At 37.5% G+C, this 24,373-nt stretch overlaps 1 protein-coding gene across 2 annotated transcripts in view; it reads left to right on the top strand.

Annotated features, from left to right (window-relative positions):
• Positions 1–23,723, top strand: part of HMGCLL1 (3-hydroxymethyl-3-methylglutaryl-CoA lyase like 1) — an 83,828-nt gene extending 60,105 nt beyond the window's left edge. For both annotated transcript variants that reach the window (XM_040060389.2, XM_040060391.2), the window contains 2 exons: positions 13,155–13,280; positions 17,419–23,723. In XM_040060389.2, coding sequence (XP_039916323.1) covers positions 13,155–13,280; positions 17,419–17,532 — 240 coding nt within the window. In that variant the 3' untranslated portion in view covers positions 17,533–23,723. The remainder of the gene's footprint in view (positions 1–13,154; positions 13,281–17,418) is intronic.
• The last annotated feature ends 650 nt before the right edge of the window (positions 23,724–24,373 follow it).

Below are 24,373 nucleotides of genomic sequence, written 5' to 3' on the forward strand. Positions count from 1 at the left end.
ATGCTCCTGCATTCACCTAACCTGAATGTTTTCCCTGATACTTAACGTCAATTTTTTTTCTCTTTTTCACTATTTTCCTAGTTGTTTGATAGTTTTAAGTCCACACAGCCTGAGCAATAGTCTCTTTACAGACCTCCTTTTATCATCCCAACTGTGTCTTGTTTAACTTGACTATTTAAATGGCTAAGAGTCAGCATCATCGAGTTCTGAAGTGGACTGGGCAGCAATCCAGCTCTTTTTGTTAGAGACAGACATTCATTTTTTGGACTAGAAACAAATTACTTCCAAATGCTGGAAATGTAAGAAGGCTTAAAAAAAAAACCAAAACAAAACAGGGTTTCAGGTGTTTATAGAACAAATCATTATAAAATAGTTTTCAAAATGCTAAGCCACATTTAAAATAAATAATTAGTACTTTTAGAAGCTGTGAAAATACAGCACTGAAAACCTGAAATCACTGATCTTTAGCATGCATAAAAAGTATGGTGAGGGCACAATGGTGTCAAATTCCCCATGCATATTTCTATTGTGCCTTGGATTGCATGCATAAAAGGTAGTATTTTGGGGTGGGTTTTTTTGCATGATCGATAGTGACTGGCTGTAGGTTTAATGAGACGACTGCCTGTAGCAACCAAAAATTGAACTTATAACTGCTATTTTACAATAGTGTTTGATTCAGTTTCTAAAAATGAAAGTCTTGATTATCTAGTTGACTGGAAAATAAAGAATTTTCATTTGTCTGAAGATTGTTTCTTGTGCCTGATTCAGCATTACATAAGCACTTTCTCATCCACAGAAAGACGAGCTAGTTCTCCACAATTGTTCCTTTTAGTTTTATGGTGTCTTGCTTGTCTCTCCCACACCTTCCAATTTCCACAACAAATGAAATGGGATTTCCACAAATATAATCCTACGCAACTGGCTCATCTCAGAACTCATCCTTGTAAGCCCATCCCCTTCTGTCTTCTCCCTTCTCACCCTCTACCACAACATGCATTTCTTCCTCAACTGCTATCTCATCAGCTGCCTTGGTAATTTTAGAGATAAAGCTGTATGTCTCAATAGGGTTTGCATTCCTACAGTTGCCTTATCACTCCTTTAAAGGGTTGCCATGCTCAATACATCCTGGCCACTATGGCACTATGGCCAATTGCTTTGTAAAGCTTGCATCCTGAAAACCAAACTCTTACCCTCCAGAAATCCAGACTGACAACCATGGATGGTCCCTAAAGGGTGCTAGTTCCCAGACTGTGCCAGAAATTGCTTGGTGGAGCTCTGTCTGCCCCAGGGCAAAGCTGTGCCGAGGATTGTGCAAGAGTTATACACAGTGGGCAATTGAATTCCAGTCCTGATGCCATTTAAGTTTTTGGTCATATATATAGCCACAAAAGAGCACAAAAGAGCAACTTCCTGTGCATTAGCCACACAAAAGAGAGATTTCTGCTGTCATTCGTAGTAGCATTTGTGGCATTCCATGTATGGCATTCCATAATGACTATAAACATGTCCCTGGAGATGAGATTTCAGAGGTTCTGGTCAGCTTTGAGTGTGCTGCTGATGTCTCTGAGGACTTGAGTTTATATACTGGACACTAAGAGGGTATGTGGAGCAGTGACAGATACAAAATACAATATTTCAGCATAATTTTAAAAAGGATCGTGAAAGAAAAATTTCAATAGTTTGGTCAAGATACAATTATTTTAAATACCTTTAAAACATTTTTTCCCCAGAATTTAATTCCTCATCTAATTTGCATTCTTTTTTGAAAATAAATTATTTCTTTAAGTGTTGCTTGATTTGTTTTTAGAAGTTCTCCCTATAATCATATGGAACTTTAATCTGTGTACATCAGCTAGAAGAAGAGAAATGGTTTTTAGATGTATTTATTTTTCTACTTGATGGGAATGACTACCTCTCCCTTTTTACCCTAAAGTAGTTTTTCTTAAAGTTTAATGGCAACTGTGAAAAAAGACATTCACTACAATGCTTCCCTCTTGGAAATTACTGTTTTCACGACCTTTCAATATTTGTGAGTGTGTGTATTCTAATTTTTGCTTGAAAAAGACAACATTGCATGGAACCTGCATTCCACACCTAAGCAAGGATCAGAGGAGTTTGCCATGGCTGGAACAGACTTGGGAAATGACATATCCCAGGGTCTCCAGTAGGGAAGTGTAGTGTTTACAGGATGATGCTTTCTTCCTTTTTGGGCAGCTCTACAGACAGCTGTGCTGAGGGGGTGGAACTAAACCTCTGGCCATTCTTGCATATTTACATCTCCTCAGAAGGAATTTTATTATCATCTAGCCAACAATGAAGGAGGGAGAGTTACTTCCTATTCTGAGGTGCATCAAGTGGCATTAAACAAGACTTTAGGGTGTTTTCTAAGGTAAATTAAACTGCAGAAAATCTGTAGATAACTGTGACCAGAAGGCTGGAATTCTGAACTCACTCCAAATCACTGTTGGGTGGATCTTTGTAGCTTGGGAGGACAAGTGAGCATTTGCATAAGTGGAATAAGTTGAAGATGACTCTTCAGCTAAAACAGAAACCAAAGCTGATGTAGTACTTAAACTATGACAATAATTTTTTCTTTCTGTGCTGTGTAGAAGCAACACAGAAACAGTCTCCCAAGTCAGATCATTTGTCATTTATTTTTTTTTCTTTTGAAGAATTGCACTATGAATTGATACAGCTGGCATTCAGAAATAAACACCTTTTTATAATTTTTAAACATAAATTAATGTAGTGTTATACACTCCATAATTTTTTCAGCTTGTATGTTTGCCTCTTTTCTCTCCTTTGTTGCTTAGTGCAAATGATAAGCACTAAGATTGCCAGAGTTAAATGATGTGATTTGCTTAATGGAGTCCATTCACATGCATAAACACTTAGAGAAAGAAAGATTTTTTTTTTTCCTAATCAATGCTCATAGCAGTTAAATTTTGCTTGTGCTAAGAGTTGCAACAATAGGAAATAATCTTTAACTTGATGGAGCATTTTTTTCCTCTAAAGAATAAACCAAGTAAACAAAATAAAAGTAGATTTAGCAGAACAATATAACATGCATCTATAGCAAAATATAAGATGCTGAGTTAAATGCCTTTTTAAGCAAAAGAAGTGTTCTGGTTATACTGCTGGTAGATACATTGGACAGACAATTGCAAATGTCTTTTTATAAAAAGGAACTTCCATCAGAATAAGAGAAAAATATTTTCAAGACATTTTACATTTCATGGCTCCCCAGCTTAATGCTACCACTTAATTAGTCAATGTATTTGAAGGGGAGGCAGTGTAACATGCTAAGGTACTGTAATGTGATGGACACATAAAGTTGATCCAATTATAATAGAACAGTAGAAGATGAGAAACTGTCAGACTTAAAAAAAAAGTTTCTTGCATTATAATGAAAATTGTGATGAAAATTTTATTTGAAATAAAAATTCTTTCTCGCTAGGGTGGCCAAAGAATGCCATATTTGGTTGCATCTTCTTTGCCCACGTTACTGTAAAATCCCATCCTGGAATTCTACTCAAGACACTGTATTTTTTCACAAAATATAAAGTGCTACTTCCTTGAAATTATACAGATGAATGACTAAAACATATATTCCATAGCTCTTAAAGGGAGATTGTTCCATGGTTCTGAATCTTTGCAGTAGATTTTCCAACAAGACTATAGTGGTTCCATTTGTTAAGTACATTTGTCTGAGTCTTGAGTCAAATAAGGATGTGCACAGCCATTTGCAAGTTCACAGGCTATTTAGCAAGAATGAATTTTAAGAAAAAAAAAAAAGCCAATGGAAGTAATTTTTTTCTTGTTAAAAAGTATAAAGGGGATAATCAAATTACAAGCAAACAAGTATCTAGTACTTTATTATACTATCATGTTTACTGTAATATTGCCATGATTTTTGCTTAACTAATTGGGAAACTAGTCTTCAGTTACTCTAGAGAATGAGGTGAAGAAGAATGAATATATTTGGGTTCAGGTTTTGTTTTATGGCATTTGATGGAGTTGTATTTTTTACTCTTGCAATGATTTTCAAAACACAAATACCAGTGAAGGAAAAAGAAAAAAAAAAAAAAAAAAAAAAAGGCATGAAAGCTGCTGTAAATATTTTGTAAAATGTCCATCTGAAGCCCCTCAACCTCTGGTAATTAGAAGCCATACTGTGGAGATTGACAGGGTAAATTACCAGTTAATGTTTACACAACAAAACGTATGCCCAGTACAATATCCTACACTGATGTTACTGAAACCAGAGTCCGGAAATGTACAGTGGAAATAAGACGTGGTACTTTTCTCGTGCCAACATAAACAGCAATTATAGCACAGTGTGAGAGAAGTCATAAGAAATACTACTGCGTATCAGTAGTTCAACAAAGTCAGCACTTTTGTGTAATTGCAGGGGAAAAGGGCTGAAAAACATTACAGATCTCAGCAAGAAATGGCCCTTTATACTTTTAAACTGATCCTTGATAAAACAATGCCGGGGTCATGAGAAGGCTATTCTGCCAATTTTGCTTCACTGTGGGATCCATTGACATCTGGCTGAGCTGCGGAAGCTGGAAAACTTCTTTAATATTCTCTTGACAGTAAAGTGGACATGTGGAAAACATTCTAATCTGTTAATCTTTGGTGCTCCTGAAGAAAAAGGACATTTGGCTTTATACTTTGTGATGATAAATGTTATCTCCAGTCTAGCTGTAAATAAGTTAAAAGCATTTGAATGGAGGATGCAGTTCTTATTTTCCATATAGGGGAGAAGATGGATGTGCACCTGTGCAATCTAGAAGATGCAACAAATGCCATGAGTTTCTTTTTTTCTAAGGTTAGTTTACCATACATCTTGTAAATCCACTTTCTTTATGCTGAGTGTGGTTTGTCAATGAATATTGGTGAGCAGAGTCTCTGAACCTCCATATATCCTACATACTAATGTACAGTAAAGTATTTTTTCATTCAGGGGATTCTGAAAATACATTTAAGAGAGATTTGAAATAGTTGTTACGTCTGAATAAAAAGTGCAGGTTTAATTTAACAGCATTAACTGTACAAGTTATTTTTGGTTCACTCTATATCTAATAAGGAGTGATAGTGAATGATGGAGATACATACCTGTTCAGCTTGAGTAGGATGCATGGTTGTTCATTTCTGTTGTGAGATTTATCTCCAGAAATGAGAAAAGGAATATCTCGCATTAGAAAATAACTGCTGTAAAAATATATTATGTTTTCCAAGTAAAAAGCTTCTATTATGTATATTAATATAATATGCAAAACATACTATGGATTATGTAAAGACCAAACTAGGATTCAAAATTCTACATATTCTTTTAGTACATTCTAAAATAATCTGAAAATTTGTAACAATGCATAAGGCTCAGGCTGAATTGAAGTCAGATGTCATTTTAAATGCTGTTGTTTTATTTCTTTAGATACCCTGATGTTGATATACGATAATGCTTCTGTGGAATGAAAAAAGTTCTGCTTTAATTTCCCTGTGTTTTTATAAATGCTGTAATTGCTGCAAATTTATTTTAAAGCAATAGTTGTTTTCTGCCATCCATGTCATTTGCTCACATTGGTACAAGGCGGTGTCCATTGTCAGTGCATAATGCTGCAAGTTATTCTGGTTATAAGAAGTGAGGGAAATTACACCTGCAGGAACAATTTGGTCACCCAGCTTAAGCTGAAGAGTGCCTCAACACAAAGTGGTCTTCCTCTAACTGGAAGAGTTGGGAGTTGGCAGAAGCTAGCAAGGGCAGAAAACAAGATCAAAAGAATTTGTAGTTTCTTTCTAAGGTACAGATACAGTAAAAGGGGTATATAAAATAGATTAACTTCTTTATGTGCTCCCTGAATGTAGGAAAAAGGGGCCTTTTCAAATACTGTAATGCTTGGGTCAGATTTGCCATTTTCATTGATAGACTCACATGTTCCACATTTGCCACATGCACTTTAAATGCTAGACCTTTCAAATGAGTGGCTTCCCCTGATTTTTCATAGTAGTCCTCTGCCCTTTTCAGTATTGTGGCTCACAGAGAAGTGCACTATCTGCAGCCTGCATCTCAAACATTGATTTTTACCTGTTCTGTCCATCATTCAACTCATTCTCAGCTGATGTCCCATATTACGATAGTTCAGCCATTTTATTTTAGTGGGTGTGTGTCTACTCAGCTTATCCTCTGTGAGCCATCCATGGAAGCAAGTGGATTTTTTTTTCTTTCTTCATTGGACCTTAACAGTCAGCAGCTCCAAACATTCTTTGTGCAGTCCCAGCTAAATTTTCCTCTCCCAATGCTACCCTCAGTAATTTTGCAATGGAGTTAAGTAATCATCTATTTCCCCTGTCCATTCAAAGCCCTCTGATTATTTTCCAGTTTATTTTTAGTGATTTACAGTGGCATGTAGCATATTATAAAAATCTTGTTGTTACCTGATGATATGTAAGGCACAGCAACCTGGCACTGCTGTTGCACCTCTGGACTAGACAGTTCTATCCCAGCCTACCCCAAAGCTCCCCTTAGCCTTTTCTGTCTAGTTCCCCCTTTCCCTGCAGATCCCAAGATTATTATCTTCTCTGCCCTACCTATTTGTTTGGTCTTCTGACTGTTTCCAAACTTTTGTCTATAGAACAAATACCTTGTGTTTATAGATCAGGTTATCTCATGACAGAGTGAGCAGATAATAAGTTAAACCATCACGAGTTTGCTTGAGAGCGGCAACTTCTCCTGAAGAGTATCTGGGGCAGTCGCTACTTTGAGTCAGCAGCAGCCTCTGGCAATGCCCTGGCTTGCCTGGGGAGGGGAGGGAGACTGGAAAGTCACTTACTGTTTTGATGATCATTGCATGTTCACGGGTTCCAACAAGACTTTGGCGTGCCTCCTGCTCCCCCTGCAGCTTTGTGGTCCTTAGCAAGGGAGAGCTCGAGTTGAGCACAGCCTCACACCAGCAAAAGCCAGTGTTTTTAAATAAAAGAGTGCACATATTCTTAAAAGAAGCACGATGAGTCTGCATAGGCAATAAGAAAAATGATTTGTGAACATCTGCTTCACTGTGTTATGGCATAGGATTTTTATTAGCATTCCAAAATCTCAAAACCAGTCTCATCTTGAATGGAATTGATTCCCCCTAAACATCCATGAATGTTTTCTGAAGAACCAGATCTGTAACACAGACCTCACTGCTCAGGCGTTTTGTGCAGGTGATGCATTGTCAGTTAAGATTTTCCAATTCAGTCTCAGAGAAATTGCTTCACAATTCTTTGTTGAGGTTAAGAAAAAATCATGGTCAGCTGCTGCTCTCTTGATCCTTGGGCATTTTAACTTCCAAACTGACCAGTTCCTGACAAAAAGATGGAAATAAGGTGAAACTTCCCTAAGCGTGTAACTAAGTCCAGACTGGGTTCTCTTGAGATCAGTATCCTTTCTGTGCCAAACTTGAGAGTGCAAAGCTACAAAAATATCTCCAAGAAACCCATGTAAAACTTACTGAATATTAACGTAACAGAGTGCTTTTCTTCCCCAAAACTTGTTCCCGGAAGTGGCCAAGCCCATTTTTTACTAAAACTTTCAAAACAATCTAGTCTGAGGCAGAGAAAAGGTATGGAAAATATAAGTTCCAGCAGTTAAAGGCTGACAAAGTAATAAACGACTGAAAGTGGGGCCTTATGACAGAAAGTGTTAGGGAACTTAAACTCTAGATGTCATTGCCAACTTTGCTTATAATAAATGTGTCAGTAGCAATATGAAAAGATGTGTACAATGAGTTAAAGGAATGCAGTATGAACCTATTTTATGTGGCATGTCTGCCCACAAATTGCTTGCATCTCAATATGTTTTGGAAGAAAAGGATTTTCTTTTTTTCTACTCGATGAATGTATTAATTTTCAAGCGATGTGAACTGGGAAATTAGATATTTTAATGTAACAGTGACACCCTGTGGTCAGTAAGGATGGTGTTAACTCTGAAAAGCAGTTTTGTGATGTCAGCCTTTAGCAAAAGCAAAGGGAAAAAAAAAAAAAAAAAAAAGCAGGAAGGAAATCAGATAACTTTCAGTGATTTCCACAGAGAGATGTTATTCCGTTTGATTCCTTATATATATAAAATGATGGTTTTAATTTTTTAATTATCAAAATAATATTTATTTGCATACATTTATGTTATTGAAATACAGGAGAATGGCAAGCTTTGATTTTAGTCAGCTTGACAATGTAAATTGGGGAAGAGTCTTTGTAGCCAGTGAGCCTTACAAAGCATTGCTGGCATTGTTATTGCTGTTTCTGTGCTTACCTCTCTGTCTCTCTACAGGAGAGGGTGTTTCTGCCAGATACCATGTAGTAGTGGGTAGGAGGCTGATGCCAGAGAGACACAGTAATATGTCAGAACCACACCATTCCAAGAGTGCCAGCTAGGCACTGACCGGCTGCAGGATTAAACATCATTAGTCATGTACTGCCTTTTGTGTGGGCAGCCTTTGACCTGACATATTGTACTTTTTCCTCCCTGCTTTCTCCCTTCATTGAACAAATACTGTACTAATGCAGCCATTCTTTGCCATATCTACATGTACCTATCTTAAAGACATTGAGCACTGAACTTCATAGCACTGTGGCCCCTTGACTTTGTGGCACAAATATTTTCCTGTTTAATGCATACCTTGTATCCTTGATATTATGCTTTCAAAATCTCAAAGTTTAGAAGAAGCCTAATTTATGAAAGACCTGATTTATAACTTCTGATTTATACCACATACTTTCCTGGAGCCACTGATGCTGACCTTGCCATTTTTAAGAGAGAAACAAAGTTAAACTTCTGCCAGACAAACCAGGTTTAAAGATCAGTAAGGAAGGAGACTGACTGTCCCAACAAGAAGTTATGGGGAGCTAGTAAAGCAAACTGAGAAACATGAAGCATTTATTATTCACTGGCAATAATGGTTTCCTGTTAAAATTGGCTGGTTGACAAAGGTGATGAATTTAATTCCTTGCTTTCTCATTGGGGAATTTGGAAGTTAGCATGGGACAGGAGCAAAAAGTCCTCTGCCTTCTCTAGAGAGTAAGCTAAAGCTAGCCAAAGCTAAAGTTTGGAAGGTGTTCAGGAACCACTGTCAGGAATTTTGTGATTATCGGAAAGTGTCAAAAAATAGTGAAGTACTATAGTTGTCTTGGAAGCCAAGCCATTGTTCACCCCCACACATGTCCATATGTAAGCAACTCAGTGAGTGCTCATCTAGGACGTTTCTTATGAAATAGCTGCAGTACAACTTCTCATGAGTGTCAGCATAATTTAGTGCCTGTTGGGAAGTGACAGTGAGACTGTGGACTTTTTTACATATTGACAGTCAATTTTTTGCAAGCTAGGATTGCTAAAAGTATTGAAACTCATTATCTCCTGTAAAAGTCTATCAAATATGGAAGATGTGATGAAGAAAAAGACCTTGTTTTACATATTTTGTCAATTTTTAGGTTTTACTTTTGAGCTCCATTAGAGCATTAGTGCTTCTAGTGGCTGTAAAAGCAAAACTGCTTCATAGCTGTTCAAATGTGCAGAAGAGTTATTTTATTAGGTGCTATTTCGGATTCTGTGCTTGGACAGGCTGGGCTGTAATATCAATCTCCCAATTAGTTAGTAGCACTGCTGAGGGATGTTTTCCAACATCTGTTTTTAGCACTGTTAGATTGTAGCTTAGAGTGTGGATTATTTAGGGACTTTTTTGAATGGGGCCACACTGAAGATGAACTGGAGTGATTCTGCACTTGAGTCAGCAAACATATTATAACTGTCTGTACAATATGCAAGATCAGACAGATGCAGCTGACCCTGTTGCTGAAATAGTAGTACTTTGCAGTAGATATCCTGTCTAAAGCATTGTGAAGAGAATTTTAAAAGACATTATCTTAAAGGAGAGACACCTGCACATTGTCTATTAAGACCATTGATTTGACCAACTGTCAGATTTGGTGGTCAGTCAGGGTTGCTGAATTATATATGCCATGTTTAGATCTTGTCTACCACTGGCTTTATGTTCAAATAGCAAATACATCTTGATAGAAATACAATTTTAGAGACTTTATGTTTATACACTGTTTCTGGGAAGTAATGGGTTAAGTGTCCTCCACTGGGGTTAATGGGTTAAGTGTCCTCCACTGGGGTTAATGTCACACCCCCCCAAGGATGCTACTAATGTAAGGGTGCTATTAGACCTTCTCCTTTTTTAGTATTTAGCCAAAACAGTCAATGATTTAAAAGACAGAGCAATTATCACTGTCCATCATGTGGAAATTACTGCTCCCACTGGCTAGCCAGCAGAAGGCATCAGGGTTTTACATGCTCTTGCATCTACAGTAAGATAAATTGTCCAAGCTTACACCAGATTCCAGTGAGGGTATTTTGAATAACTCAGACAAGGCTGTCTAAGAATACAAGGGTGTGGTTAGATAAGGTGGGTGTTTCATGTTACCTTCAAGTCACTGTGATATCCCATATCCACCCATATAGCCAACACTTTCAACAAACTATTATAAGAAACCTGTACTCCACAGCAGAAAGATTTGCACTGCAAATTCAGAATTGTGATGGCATCACTAGTGTCTGTACAAGGATATCAAGAATTAATATGTATGTATATTCAATGCCTTTAGAAAACATGCCCTTTTCATGCTGGAGGAGGTTGTTATTGTTTTTGCTTACAGTGAGTGCCCTGTGAAGGACTGGAGCAGGCTACTGACTTTTTTGGCTGGTTTTTTTTTACCAAATACTGTTTAGTTGATACTTCTTTCCCCATTTGTGCAAAAGGATAAGGATTTATTGACATGATTTTCTGGGATTAGAAAGTAACTGTTTATATGCTACTGAAGCTCTTCCTGATATTCCTTGGGAATTTAACAGCCATGATGTACCTCACCACGCTCTTTGCCTATAGTTTTTTTCCCCATGTCAAAGTTACTGAAAATGAGTACATGAAGAAGAATGCTCTAGCAGTTACAACATAACCTTACAGATTGGGAAAACCTCTATGAAAAACATTTTCTTTTATCTTTTCATCTCTGAAACAATGATTTCTGATGGGAACCTTAAAATCAGACTGAGAGAGCAGGCATAGTAGTGGAATCATGCTTGTATCAATCTGTACATCCACATGTTAGACACCCTTTTCTGCAGACCTTCACCATACCCTAAATATTTCCAGTAAGAAGCCTTATGTGTGTCTCCATAGACACTTGCACGCTGAGAGCTGCCACTGTGGAGCTTGGACCAATGACTTCTAGAGTAAATGTATGAATCTTAGCAGCTAGTGAAAAAAGAGAGAATTTGCAGTTGTCATGAATGCATATCCTCTGTGTACTGGAAACAGATGTGTCAAATCAATTTTCTGACTGGTGGCTGACACAAACAAAGAGTGTGACAAGTGACTGAAATGTGAAACATACGCTTTGGTGATTAACTCCGTAAGTCACAGGTTGGTGTACTTTAAAGTACAGTATCTCTTTTTAGAGAATCTCATTTCTTGCCTGTCACAATTATGCACCTCTATTCCTCTGAGGTCTTTATTACAGGCTTTTAGCAGCTACCTAGATCAAAATAATATTCTCTGTCCAAGAATATGACCTGGGACAACACATTCATTCTTTATTATTGCTTTCCGGAGATGTTGGAAGTTTAAAGAGCCTGTAAGGCCAATGATAAAACTATGGAACACACTGTTAAAACTAAAAGCAAATACAACACCCCCCCCCTCCCCACCCCAACACACACACACATTAGGGTAGTTTATTTCAGAACTAAAAAACAACTAATAGGTATATTTGGCAAGAGGACTTAGCAGCTTAGCAAGATGTATCATTTGCCTTCCTTGCCAGCTAGTTGTGTGCATGTCTTCAAAAAAGAAGCTCAGACAGCCAGACCAGCCTGCAGGGACAGGTAGGTTCCTCAGAAGGGAGATCAGCAATATGTACAGTCAGGCCTCTAAGCCAAACTTCCTGACTGCATATTTGGGTAACAGGCATGGTTCAACCTCTGCATCTCTCTGTACCCTAAGCCAGGGTTTTGAAAATTTATTTCTGCACAGGAATTCCTGTCCTGAATCTCAGTCTGCCTGACCTGTCTTACAGTTTTGGTATTTGTCTGTCTAAATTATTCCTGTGGGGAAGGGAACACTCTATGTGCTTAAGGCAGAGAAGAGCTTGTGTGTTTGACAACCTAATAATTGTTCTGCCTAATTTCCTTGCCTTCTGATTGTCTGTTGAGCCCAAATACCTCCAGAGGCAAGGGGAAGACTGAAGAGCCTTCTCTGACAAGGGAGATCCAGTGTCCTGGCGCACATACCTGACATGTTGTAACAGAATAAAATGCTTTCCAGTTTCAGCTGTATTTTAAAATCAAGTAATAGAAAGAACGGGGCACAAAAGCTCACTAAATATATCAGTGGAAGTCACTGGCTAAGTTTTTTGTCCCCTCCCTTATCAGTCTCATAGGGAAGACTTTATCCCATAGGAAATGTAGTATTATCTCCTGGGTGGAGTTGGTAAGTGGTTTACTACATTTTATCATGAGTATGCTAAATGGATCAGAAGAGAGAAGACATTTGAATGCAGTAGAAAGAAAATAAAAACCAAACAATATGAACTTACCACAGCTGAGTGCTCCTTCAAGTCTTAATTTTTCTAGTTTAAATGACAAAGCTTAACACTGTGCACCAAGCATTCTCTTAAAAAAATTCCAAAAATATTCCAAGCTCAGAACATATCTATATCTATCTATCTATGGGGAACTTCCATTCATTGATTTTTTTTTTTTTTTTTTTTTTTTGCATGAAAACCTTTCATAATAGATGCTCGTTGTTTAAAAACACCAAGTTGAAAGATAAAGAGAGAAAAGCCTCTATCTATAAAACAGCAATCATCTTATCTGTGAAAATCACATGTAATAGACCATTAGTTCTTTGTTCCATATCCTGTGTTTGAAAAGTCTTACCTTATAAAGATGTAAGGACTAAAGCCATTATAAGGAATTTCCTCCAGGGAACATATCCATTTGTGGAGAAATGCATATTTTATGCATGGTAACTAATACATATGGCCTGCCATTTATGAAAAATTATAAATAATACTCTGTGCTGATGCTTCATTTTTGTGTTGTTATTTTCCAGATGGGAGTTGCTGTAGTGGATTCATCTGTTGCAGGACTTGGTGGTTGTCCCTATGCAAAAGGTGCTACTGGAAATGTAGCCACAGAGGATGTGATATACATGCTGAATGGTTTGGGGATCAACACAGTAAGATATTTTAACTTTCTACTTAAGACTTCAAGAAAAAAAAATCTAGGAAACATATGATACATACCTTACAATAATTTGTGCAGTAAGTACAGTAAAATATTCAGAGCCCATAGAAAGTGTTGCAAACTAAGTGCTTTAACATGCTTGACACATAACAGGAATGATGTTGTCTTAATCAGAAATTTAGACTAGAAATGGTTTGTGTATTTAACATAATTTGAATAATCCACTTTTTCTTACCTGGAGCCATGAGGAACTTAGTAGCAGCTGCTTTGTGTCATTGCTCTGCCTCAGTAACCACAAAAAATTCAGTACTGTAGACATTGCTCCAGAAGGCTGATCATGTCAACTGTGGAAAAACTGAGCCGAGTGCAGCTTTTGTCACAGTTTTGGATTTGGCTCATGGTACTTAAAAATTTGTTGTCAATTTTTCTGATTTCAAAGTTGAAAAAAATTGCGGTGTTTGGCAGCCAAGCACAGGACATTGTTATTTCTCAGGTATCCACTTAACATATTTCAAAATTGTACAGAAACTGGTACTGGCTAGGAGGCTTCACAGTCATTTTTATTACCAGTCCTGTTCTTGGAGGACAGGGCAGAGCAGCTTATTTTCGCTGAGCTGTGCCTTATTGAACCTTACCAGTGAGCATCCACACCTCAAGAGCACACATTTAGTATCCCTGGCTTGGTTGGCATGTTAATTATTCTGTATTCCTAGGACTCAGTTACTGCCTTTTTCAATAAACGTGCTCTTTGGTCTTCCTGTTGGTTCCCTTTTTTTCTGTGTATGTGGCATAATGAGTTTGTGCTAACTCATGCATTGCAGTAACTTTATGTTTAATTTACACATAGACTTGGAGAGTCAAGATCAAAGGAGAACATATAAAGAACTGGCAAAACTAAAATGTGGGTGGTTTGCATTTAAAAGCAGAAAGAAATCTAAATGCATGATATCTGAAATAGGAGGATCTGAGTTATTGAGGAGCTCATTGGAACTTAGCACTTGTTTGTAGGCTGCAGTTTGGTTGGTGTACATGCCAGTGGAATTCCTTGACATTAAAGGATTACAGAACTCATTTCTGAATTGCACAATCTGGGCACTGTTAACGCATATTCAATGCCTTACAGATTTCACTGCAAGCATTTATCTGCTCTCATTTGCTTTTTAGGGAGTTCAGGGTAGATGTCAGACACATCTTTAGAAAATGCTCAATCACAAGTGTCCACTGTACAAGTAGACTCTGTTTTGAACTGTTTGTACACACTTTAAGGTCACTTTTTATTAATGAAGAAGATGTTTATTCTTTTGAAACAACACAATTCTTTGAAATAAGGAGGAGAAATCATGCATTTCCTTTACATTGCTGTTCATCTTAGGCTTCTAGTATAGTCTTTCCTTGGGTGAAATATTTATTAACCTTTCCAACTGCCTCATAGCAAAAGGAAGTAATTAAGCAAAAAACAGTCTGATTATGTGAAATATACCATGTCCCAGGATTCTTGATAAGGTTGATTAATCTGTTAATAATCTGGTGGCCAAGCAAGAATCCAGCTTATCCTAAAGGTTGATACCAAATCCCATGGAGACAGTCTCACCATCAAATGCTTAGTTCTTTGGTCTGGTTTGATGTTGGTTTATTTAGGTTTTGTTTATTCTTAGATTATAGATTGTGCAATAGCAAAACACAGGGCTTTGCCCTTTGAATCCTTTCTGGCTCATTAAATAGTATTTTACTGGATGAAAGACCTGAACCCTCAAAGTTATTGCCATTTTTGTCTTAATAAGGTTGGTTGTTTTTCATACCATTGCCAATTCTGTAAAATCATTATTGAAGAAAACTATTAATATGATCCTTTTTGTGTAATGGCACAAAATGAAATTGCAGTTGCTAATGATGTCCATTTGCAAGGAGCACTTTCTCATGTTCATCTCAACTATACACTAAAGTTTTCAGTTAGTTGACTGAACTCGCCTCAAGTGTCAGGCAATGTTGGACAGTATTTAACCATATATTATTTTAGCTTGGTTGGTCAGAGCATGGTGCTGTTAACACCAGGGTCACAGGTTCAATCCCCATATGGGCCCATCACTTAAGAATTGGGCTTGATGGTCCTTGTGGGTCCCTTCCAGCTCAGAGGATTCTGTGATATCTGTGAATTATTGAGTTCAGATTGACTAGATATATCAAAATAATAATTGATACTTTTTCTATACTGATCTTCAGAACACATAAACATGAAGTGACTTGTGAAATTAATCTTTGGCAGACTAAGTGTGAAATAATTTTGAAGTCAATGAGAATTAAAGGGTTTTGCCTTCTGGCAGAAGCTTTTGTGATTTAAGGCACCTATCCAAGTTTATAGATAATATTAGAGGCACTTTTCTTTGGGGTTTTTTGAGGGGGAAATTAATTCCTTGGTGTGAAGGATTAATTCTGGATATATAGAATGATTACCAAGTATACTTAGTAAGTACATTCTGGGTATCTATCTGAAGACACATTATTTTGTTGACAACCTTACAAACACCTACTCTTTTCTCATTCTCATCTCTGAATCATGCTAATGAATGCTGGGTTTTGTGCCCTCATGGTAGTCCTCTTTGGTTCACAATACTTATATTAAGGAAGACAGTATAAAAAGCAGAGATTCATGTATTCCATTCCATATTTAGAATTTGAACTGTGAAGCTGTGTTTCTTGTCAACACATTGCATTATGCAGTGTTGCAGTGATGAAAACATAACTATTGTGTAGTTTGGGGAGTTTGACATCTTCCATAATCTAACTATCATATATGTCTATGGTGGTATGTTGATCATTTCTTCCTTGTTAAAAAGCACAGATTAATTATTTTAGGTTATGTTATGTGTGATAGCACTTTACAAACTAAATCTCAGTAATGACCCATAAAGGATAAACATAATAAGCTGAAATTAACCTTGTTATAACTGTATTAAAATGAGATAGTTATAAAAGAATGTATTTGAACTATGTGGTCTAGATGGTGCTAGCACTTTTTTCAAATTAAATATGTTTTTGATTACATTTCTGCTAAGTTACTTCTACTCTCATTACATTTTTAGCCAATTCCAAGAATGAAAAAGACAAAGTTTACCACAGAATGTGCAAATAAGTGATAGATCCAGTTAAAGGATTAAGTATTTAAGTCAGAGTTTGGTCTGAATTTTAGTGCATGAATTTGGAAGTGTGATGAAAGTGTAGTTTCTGGTGCAATACACCTTGTACTCTTTAATGGAGAGTGACACTCTTCTCCCAGTTTTGAATTAATGAATGAATGCTCAGTGTATTGGTAGTTCAGAGTCTCCTTTTGCATCCTTTCTACAGAAACTTTACTCTAGCTTCTACATTGCAATCTTTGGAGCAAGTACTTATATCACTTATATGATCTGACTTTAAAATTTCTACTCTACGTGAGTAATAAAGGAGGCATAATTAAGTGGTTTTGCCTCGTTAATCAGTGATCAGATTTAATTTTGGCAATCAAGCAGTACTGATACCTATCTCAGTTAAAAAACAGTTGTTCAAAGGACGTTTCTTAGTGTGAGCAGATGAAGCAGTTGTGAGTTTTTGCTTAGCTGTGCTCAGCTGTGCTATCAAGGTAAATGGTAGTTTTGTATTGGAATGGACTCTGTCAAGAAGGAGATTACAGTTATTCACAAGAATACAGGAGCCCGTGTGTCCTGGAGTCAGTTGCCAACACAAGTGTTTTTCCTCAATTTTCCTAAGCTGCAAGTGGGGCACTTGCAAGCATGAAGTTTTATAGTGTTGGATGATAAAGAAGTATAGCACATATTTAGACACTATATTTTTCTTGTAATTTCTAGTTGTAATTCCAGTTCTTTATTCCAGATTCTTTGGGGTTGAAAGATACCACTCCAGTATTTGGTCCACTGCTGATGGGACAAGAAATCATTCTCAAAATAGTAGAACCTTTCAAACAACTAGAAACTGTAACTATCTGTAAATCACTGTAGCTTTACTGATCCCCATTACTGACCTATAACATGAATCAGACCCTTTGCAAAAATTAGACCCTGGAGCAAAAAACTTGGAGTCTAAGCATTTTCAACATGTGCATTTATTATTATTAACATTTTTCATCTCTTTTTTAGGGAGTAAATCTTTGTGCTGTGATGGAAGCTGGAAACTTCATCTGCACAGCATTGAACAAGAAAACAAACTCAAAGGTTGCACAAGCTTCCTTCAGTACTGGAGCTATCAATTAAATGGATTTTTCTTTTTGCAGCTTGATTACATTTTCCATTTACCTTGACCAAGGACATTTGCATCAGGAAAAGAAACAAGAAAACTATTGCATCAAGGAAGCAAAATGGAACTGATAAATATATTTTTTTTTAATGGGAAGAATTATTGTGCTGTACTGTCAGGAATTGTCTGATTTGTAAGTAAGAAATAAATGACTGTAGTACAGAACCCTGTACTTGGTACTTCTACAGATGAGAACAGTGTATAAACGCCAGGATATTTTACCATGTTTTAAATTGAATTTTTAGTTCTTTTCAGAAAAACCAGGTACAAGCAATGAGTACATAGTTAAATTTTAATCAAGATGTCTTTCAGAACAGTACAAATATTTTCAGTAGTTTATGACATCTCACACTGTGTGTGGCCATTCTATTATGTATTTTATTTATCTGAATTCTCACTTTTCCTTTGTCAAGTCACTGTTATGAACATGGAGCCAAATCTGAAGTCACCATAAGAAACTTTTAGCAATAGAATTTCTTTTAAATTTAACATCTGTTAAATTATGGATGACTTTATCTTGTTCCAAGACATTGTGATGAATGGCACTCTGCCAGATCCTTCAAATCCTCCTGCAAATTTCCTTATTTGTTACATATGTTAAATATGTTGTAGTTGCCTTTTTTGGTCAACTTATTAAAATCTAATTATATGAAGCAAGTAAAAAACTGGCAAGGTTTTCAACATCATTCATGTTCATAGTGGTGTAGAAGAGGCTACATTTTCATCCAAAGTTTGAACAATTAGATTTTTCCATTCTGTAGGTGATGAACTGATATTCTCATTCAGAAGTCACAGTTGTTTTAGGATAATAGTATTTTGCTGGACTAGCTTACACAAGGGAGACAAATTATTTTTTGTGCTCTACTGATAATGATACTGTTCTTTTAAATGCCTTAGTTCAACAAGATGCTAATGAACTGCAATTCAATTTTTGATCAATAATGAACAAATGGACAAGTTCAAAGAGCCTTATCCTATTTATAAGTGTTCAAGTGTGCCATGAAAATACTGTCATGTTTTTCAGCCTGAAACTTCAGTACTCCTACTGGTTGGTTGTGTAGGATCTGTCTATACTTCTCTGTGTACTTAACCTTGATCTGTATTTTTTCTGAACATGGCCTGTTGACAGGAAAATCTAAAACCCTGGACTGTGGTCTTCATCTATATTCTCAATTTTCCTCAAAAATGTGAAATCTTTTCAAAAGGTAAGATGAAAGAAAGTGAAAGATAACACATTAAAAAAAAGGCTGAATAATTTTTTGTCTGGAACTCAAGTCTGCCAAGTTACAGCTGAGTCATAGTTTGCCTTTGAAATACCAAAGTGGGTTTTTCTGAGATCTTTTAGCCAGCTATGTCGTTCAGAATTGGCATAACTTAAGAAAGTCAATCTTTGCATTCCAGGCAACGCTAAGCTATAAATTTGATATAATACCTCTATCCTGTTTATGCCACAAATTTTATAGTCAAAATTAATTGTAAGCTACTTTGTTTCACTCTTCTCATGGTAAAAGTTAAAGGATAAACAAAGAAATGTGTTCAGGTGAGGCAAGAAATATCTTGCCTGTTATTCCAAAATGCTAAATCGTTCCTGTAGAATCTACTAAGACTTTCAAGTACTCCAAGATGTGAACAGCCTGATTTTCTTGACCTACTCTAGATACATGGTTGGATCACCACAAAAAAGCTCTTTCCTCTTTTTACCGTGTTTCAGTTGGGACTTTGCTATTTAGCAGCCACTATAGCTCATATACCAAAACATGAACTTAAATAAAACTAGGTCTTGAACCATTCACAGACTTTAAAATTCTGTAATGGATTATAGCCAATGAAGAGGTGAGGAAACTGCAGCAGTATTTAGAGTGTATTCACTCTAATAATTAGTAGTTAAGCCTAAACGTAGTGCCAGAATTGACATCTTAAAGACTCCCTAATTTATATGCCATTTACTCCTGAAGGTGACTAACCTTACTGTAATACTTTCCTATTTAATAATAAATTTTCCTGTTTAGTTTTCTCTGCAGGCATAGAATTGGCTCATTTTGAGCTCAGGTGAGCAGTTTTCATGTAGGTCCTGATGAATTTTCTTCCACCCAAGACCCTCTGAGCAACCATGTTTAATTGACATAAACAATACTGAACTTCTCAAAGACTGAAAGTGAAGTCAGCCCTTGAAAAAAAAAGCAGTTGTGATGCAAACCTGAATGTGAGACTAAACAACTGAACTGAGACTGAGCCTGCTGCAAAACCTGGAGAAATTAAATACACACCCATGACAAGACCTGAGGGAATGGCCTGAATTTGTGTCAGGGGAGGTGTAGGTTGGATATCAGAAAAAGGTTCTTCACTCAGAGAGCAGAGGGTGCTTGGGCACAGGCTCCCCAGGGCAGTGGTCACAGCACCAGACAGAGTTTGAGAAGTGTTTGGACAATGCTCTTGGGCACACGGTGTGACTCTTGGGGATGGTGCTGTGCCTGGCCAGGGTTTGGACTTGATGATCCTTGTAGATCCCTTCCAACTCAGTTTATCCTGTGATTATGAACTGAAAAAGAACACACTTTCTAGTAAATCTGGATGAATTTGTGCCACTGGGTAGAATGGAATTAGAAATTCCTAAGACCAGAAAAATCCCAAGAAAAAATGTCAGTGCCTCTGCAACAGATGGCAGGGTTCTTTTCCTTGAAGATGATGGTGAGGCCTTCAGATCAGCCAAGTAAGGAACTGAACAGCTGCTGTCCATTTTTATGCCTCTGTGCTCAGTGCATCCTAGGCTTCTGTAATAGTTTTAATTTTGACAACCGGGTGGAAACACTAATTAATGTAGTTGTTTCACATTCGCTAAATTCTGGTCTTAGTACTCACTCTTTTTCTGTGTGAGAGAGACTAGGAGAAAAACAAAGTAGGCTTAACCTTAAAAATGAACAAATAGTTTTATTAACACACACTAAAAGAATAGAAAAAGAAAGTTGGGGAAAAAAATAAAACAGAATGAAACTCTAAAAACACTCTTCCCTCCCATTAGCAGGTTCCCAAGCTGCTTATGGGTCATGGGTCTTAGACTCTTGTATGCTGGGGTGTCACCTTTTAAAGATCAATAACTCCAAAAGCAAAGGATTCTTCATCTCAAGGCACAGAGATATCTTCTCACTTCTTCACTGGCACAGAGGGCTTCTCATCTCTATCTCTGTTAAAGCATCTTATAGGATTAATATTACATAGTACATTACCAACACCTTTGCTTAAATCCACACACAAATCTAAACAATCATCTCCCTAAATGCTTATCTTTCCCATGATGTAAAGGAATGATCTAAATATAGAGTTCATTTCCATGGCTCAAATAAGAATAGAGCAACCAACTCTTTAACCCCCTGTCCCAACAGTCTTTTCACTCTCACTCTACTGACTTCATGCTGTTTTCTTCTTTATGTTCACTCTGTCCTTTCTTACTCTCTCAGAGAAGGGCCAAGCTCTGGAAGCTTCATGTTGCCAGGAAAGGGTTAAATCTGCTCAAAGTCTTTGTCTCTCTCTCTCTGTAGCTGCTGGTGTTAGATGTTCAAGGCCGCGCTGGTGAGGGAGGAAGAACTCACACAGAAACATCAGAGATCAGAGCACTCAGGCAGTCTGGAATTACAAAAAAACCCAGGCAGGATCATAAATGCCTTTTCAGCCCACCCCTTGGTGTAAATCGGGGCGGCCTCAGCCTAAATGGTGCCCATAGCTCTTATCAGGGGCCCAGCAGAGATCTCTCCCTGCTCCAAGGAAGTTTGGAGAAAGTAGTTGTTGTAAAGCAGCAACCTCTCCTCCACCCCCCACACCCAGGAGCCGATGGAATCCGGCCAGGCCTCAGGCCAGCTCCCCACAAAAGGGAGGAGCAGCAGGCTCAACTCGATGTTACCTGTCTCTCTCTGGCCAAAGAAAAGAAAGAAAAGACCCACCTACAGGAAATCAAGGGGTTTTATATGGTACTTCCCAAAGTCATAGCCAACAATTTTCAGTGGTCAAAACAGATGCCAATATTCCAGCTAACCCTCTGATAGGTCCCTGTCCTTTCTAAAGCAATTCCCAGGTCCTGACCCAGAGAATCATTCTACATTCCTCTATAACTAAAAAACCAAACTGTACTAACCCATGACAGCTTCTCAGCATATGGACTGTCTGGTTTGCAATTCTAAGGCTCTTGATTCTCCCTGTGCAGTGAAACAGAGTACCTATTAAATCATGTGGATGAACAACATAAAATGTCTCAGTTCTTTATTGGGTCTGTTTTAGAAACTACTTGGAAATTTGTGGAGAGCCTTAATTGCAGGTCTGTTATTCTGTAATGATGTGAACATTGGAAAAGATGAGCAGTCACATCTGGAGCCCGTACTTTACCCACATGTTCAGCTTCAAACACATCATGAGTTATAGTAATCCAGGGTGGAGGTCACAGACAAATAGATTGTTTGTCAGGATTGTTACAAGAGAGAGAAAAACATAGAGCCAGAATAAAAAAAAAAATGCAAACCCCAACCCAGTGTTTATGTGCCAAAGTTGCCACCTGGGGTGAATTTAGTTCTGTGGGTCCAGGTGAGCAATCCCTATAAAATCCTTGTTTATTTGTAGTGTGACTGAGAATCCTGAGACATCTTACGTTCTGCCTACTGACATTTTTTAGATGTGTAAAATGCTGCTGCTCTGCTTTCCTGTGCTGGCATAATTTTGACTATGCAGAACATTTTGACACCTAATCTCTGGCTTCACAAAATAAGCATCTATTGCTTTTAATAGCAAAGGTTAATCCAATAGCTATGCCATGAGCGTGCATCATTCACATAGGCAGCATTGAATTCAGGACATAGTAAAACAGCTAAGACTATACCCCTTCAAAAACATGTCAAGACGTGGGATGAGGCTCTTCAGTGCTTCTGACTTCCTAAACCTTTATGCTTATATTTAGAGTGGTGTCTGCTCCATCACAAGTGGTACCTGCTCTTTTAGTCCCTATCACTGTCCCCAAGTGAATACATCGCTGTCACTTCACCCTGAAGTAGCACCCTGGCTGTGGAGGGCTTGCATCCAGGGGTTTGGCTTCTGTGGGCAGGTGTTCTTATCACTGTGTCATTATAAAAATTATAAGTCATGATATTACATTGTTAAAGGCATGACTAGTCTGCTTTGTTGGAGGAGAAGTTGATCAGTTCCAGTAGTATGGGCATAATCATTCTTCAGTGCCTTCCAGAACACAGCAATGACATAGATCCCATACGGTTCTAATGTTTTCCAGAAGCAGCTTGCTTTTGTAGTTTAAACTTTTATGTATTCAGGCAACTTGGCTCTGGACCAGCACTTTAATGGTTCATTTTCATGTATAACCAGAGCTTATGAAATAAGAACTAAATATTGTAGTGTTGTGAATAAGTCCAGAGAGGCTTTGGCTAATTTTCCTCTTTTAATAGTGTCATTTGAGTTCATAAAACTTTTATTATTGTATTAAGGAGTCACAAAATGAAGACTACAAGTCTGTGAGGTAAAATTCTTCTTTTTGGGATTGGTGCTGTTGAAATGAAGTAATTCTTATCCAAAGAGTTATTGTGAATGTATAAGATCTGCCTGCTTTTTCACTGAGTTTGTTCTAAGGGGTTGAAATATTGTTTAGATACTGTGATATCAGAAAATCAGTGCTTTCTGCCATTGAATTTTTCTGTGATTTCTAGCACTGCCTTAAATTCTCTTCATTGACTGTGAAGTATCTAGAAAAGTATCTAAAGAGGTATAAGAGTGGCAAGAAGTAAATGAATTCCAGTTCTTGGCTTGCTGATCAATGCTTTTGCTATGTTATATTTTTGAAGGTTATTTTTCTCTGCAGTCCTGCTGTAATGCAGTTGATCTTCATTGCTGCAATAACACAGCAGGCAGAAGGACTACAGCCAAATTCAACTTAGTCCTGTGAAACCAATGTCAAAGAGATGATATGTTTGTCAAGGAATTGTCATGTATCCACCTGGTTAAATGTATTTGTGATTTTGCAATATGTGGTGTTAAAGCTGAAATAAAACCTGTCTCACTGTTTAATGAAACTGATATGCTCGTGTATTATGCCAGATTCAGCAGCTCTGACTAACCAGCTCGTGCATACAGACTTCGCAAATATAAGCCGTCACTAACATGTATGCCTGTGTTGACTTTGTTACCTTGTAATCCATGTTGAGTGCTTTTTTTTAGGATTACCTTTTAATCTGGTGTTCCTCTGTGTTTTTATAGCAGACAAATCTCTTTTAAGTTACTGGGGAAACATTTCTTTCCTCCATTAACTAAACATTAAAAGCTACAGGCAGGAATGGAGGTGGGCGTTGAAAAAATTCAATGAGGCATTATCTAACTTCAGATGTTCCAATGCAGGGTAGAAACCTGTGCTAAGTGATGTCTAAGATTCCCTACACACTTCATGGGAGACTGAATGGCTTCAGCATGTGGTCTGAAACATCGAAATGCTGATGAGGGAACTTTCTTGGCAAAGTCAACAGCAAAACTCCCTGCCCCATGCTACTCTTGAAGTGCCTCAACATGAGCTGCAGTTAGTTATCTTCACTAGTTTGAACATAAGGGTTAGTATTTTCCTCAGTGGAAAGACAGCCGCAGTAATTTTTTAAAAATAACTGAATGGTGCTTCTGTTTTATGGCACTATCTTCTGGTGTTGGTGCTGCTTCCATCCATCTTTTGTCTGGGCCGATACCTAGCTCAGAGTACTGGGGTGTGATTCCCACAACAGCCTCAAAAGGCTAAGGCCATGCCTATCCAAGTAGCTCATTCTTTTG

The sequence above is a fragment of the Hirundo rustica genome, chromosome 3 (genome assembly GCF_015227805.2).
Source record: "Hirundo rustica isolate bHirRus1 chromosome 3, bHirRus1.pri.v3, whole genome shotgun sequence".
NCBI lineage: Eukaryota > Metazoa > Chordata > Aves > Passeriformes > Hirundinidae > Hirundo > Hirundo rustica.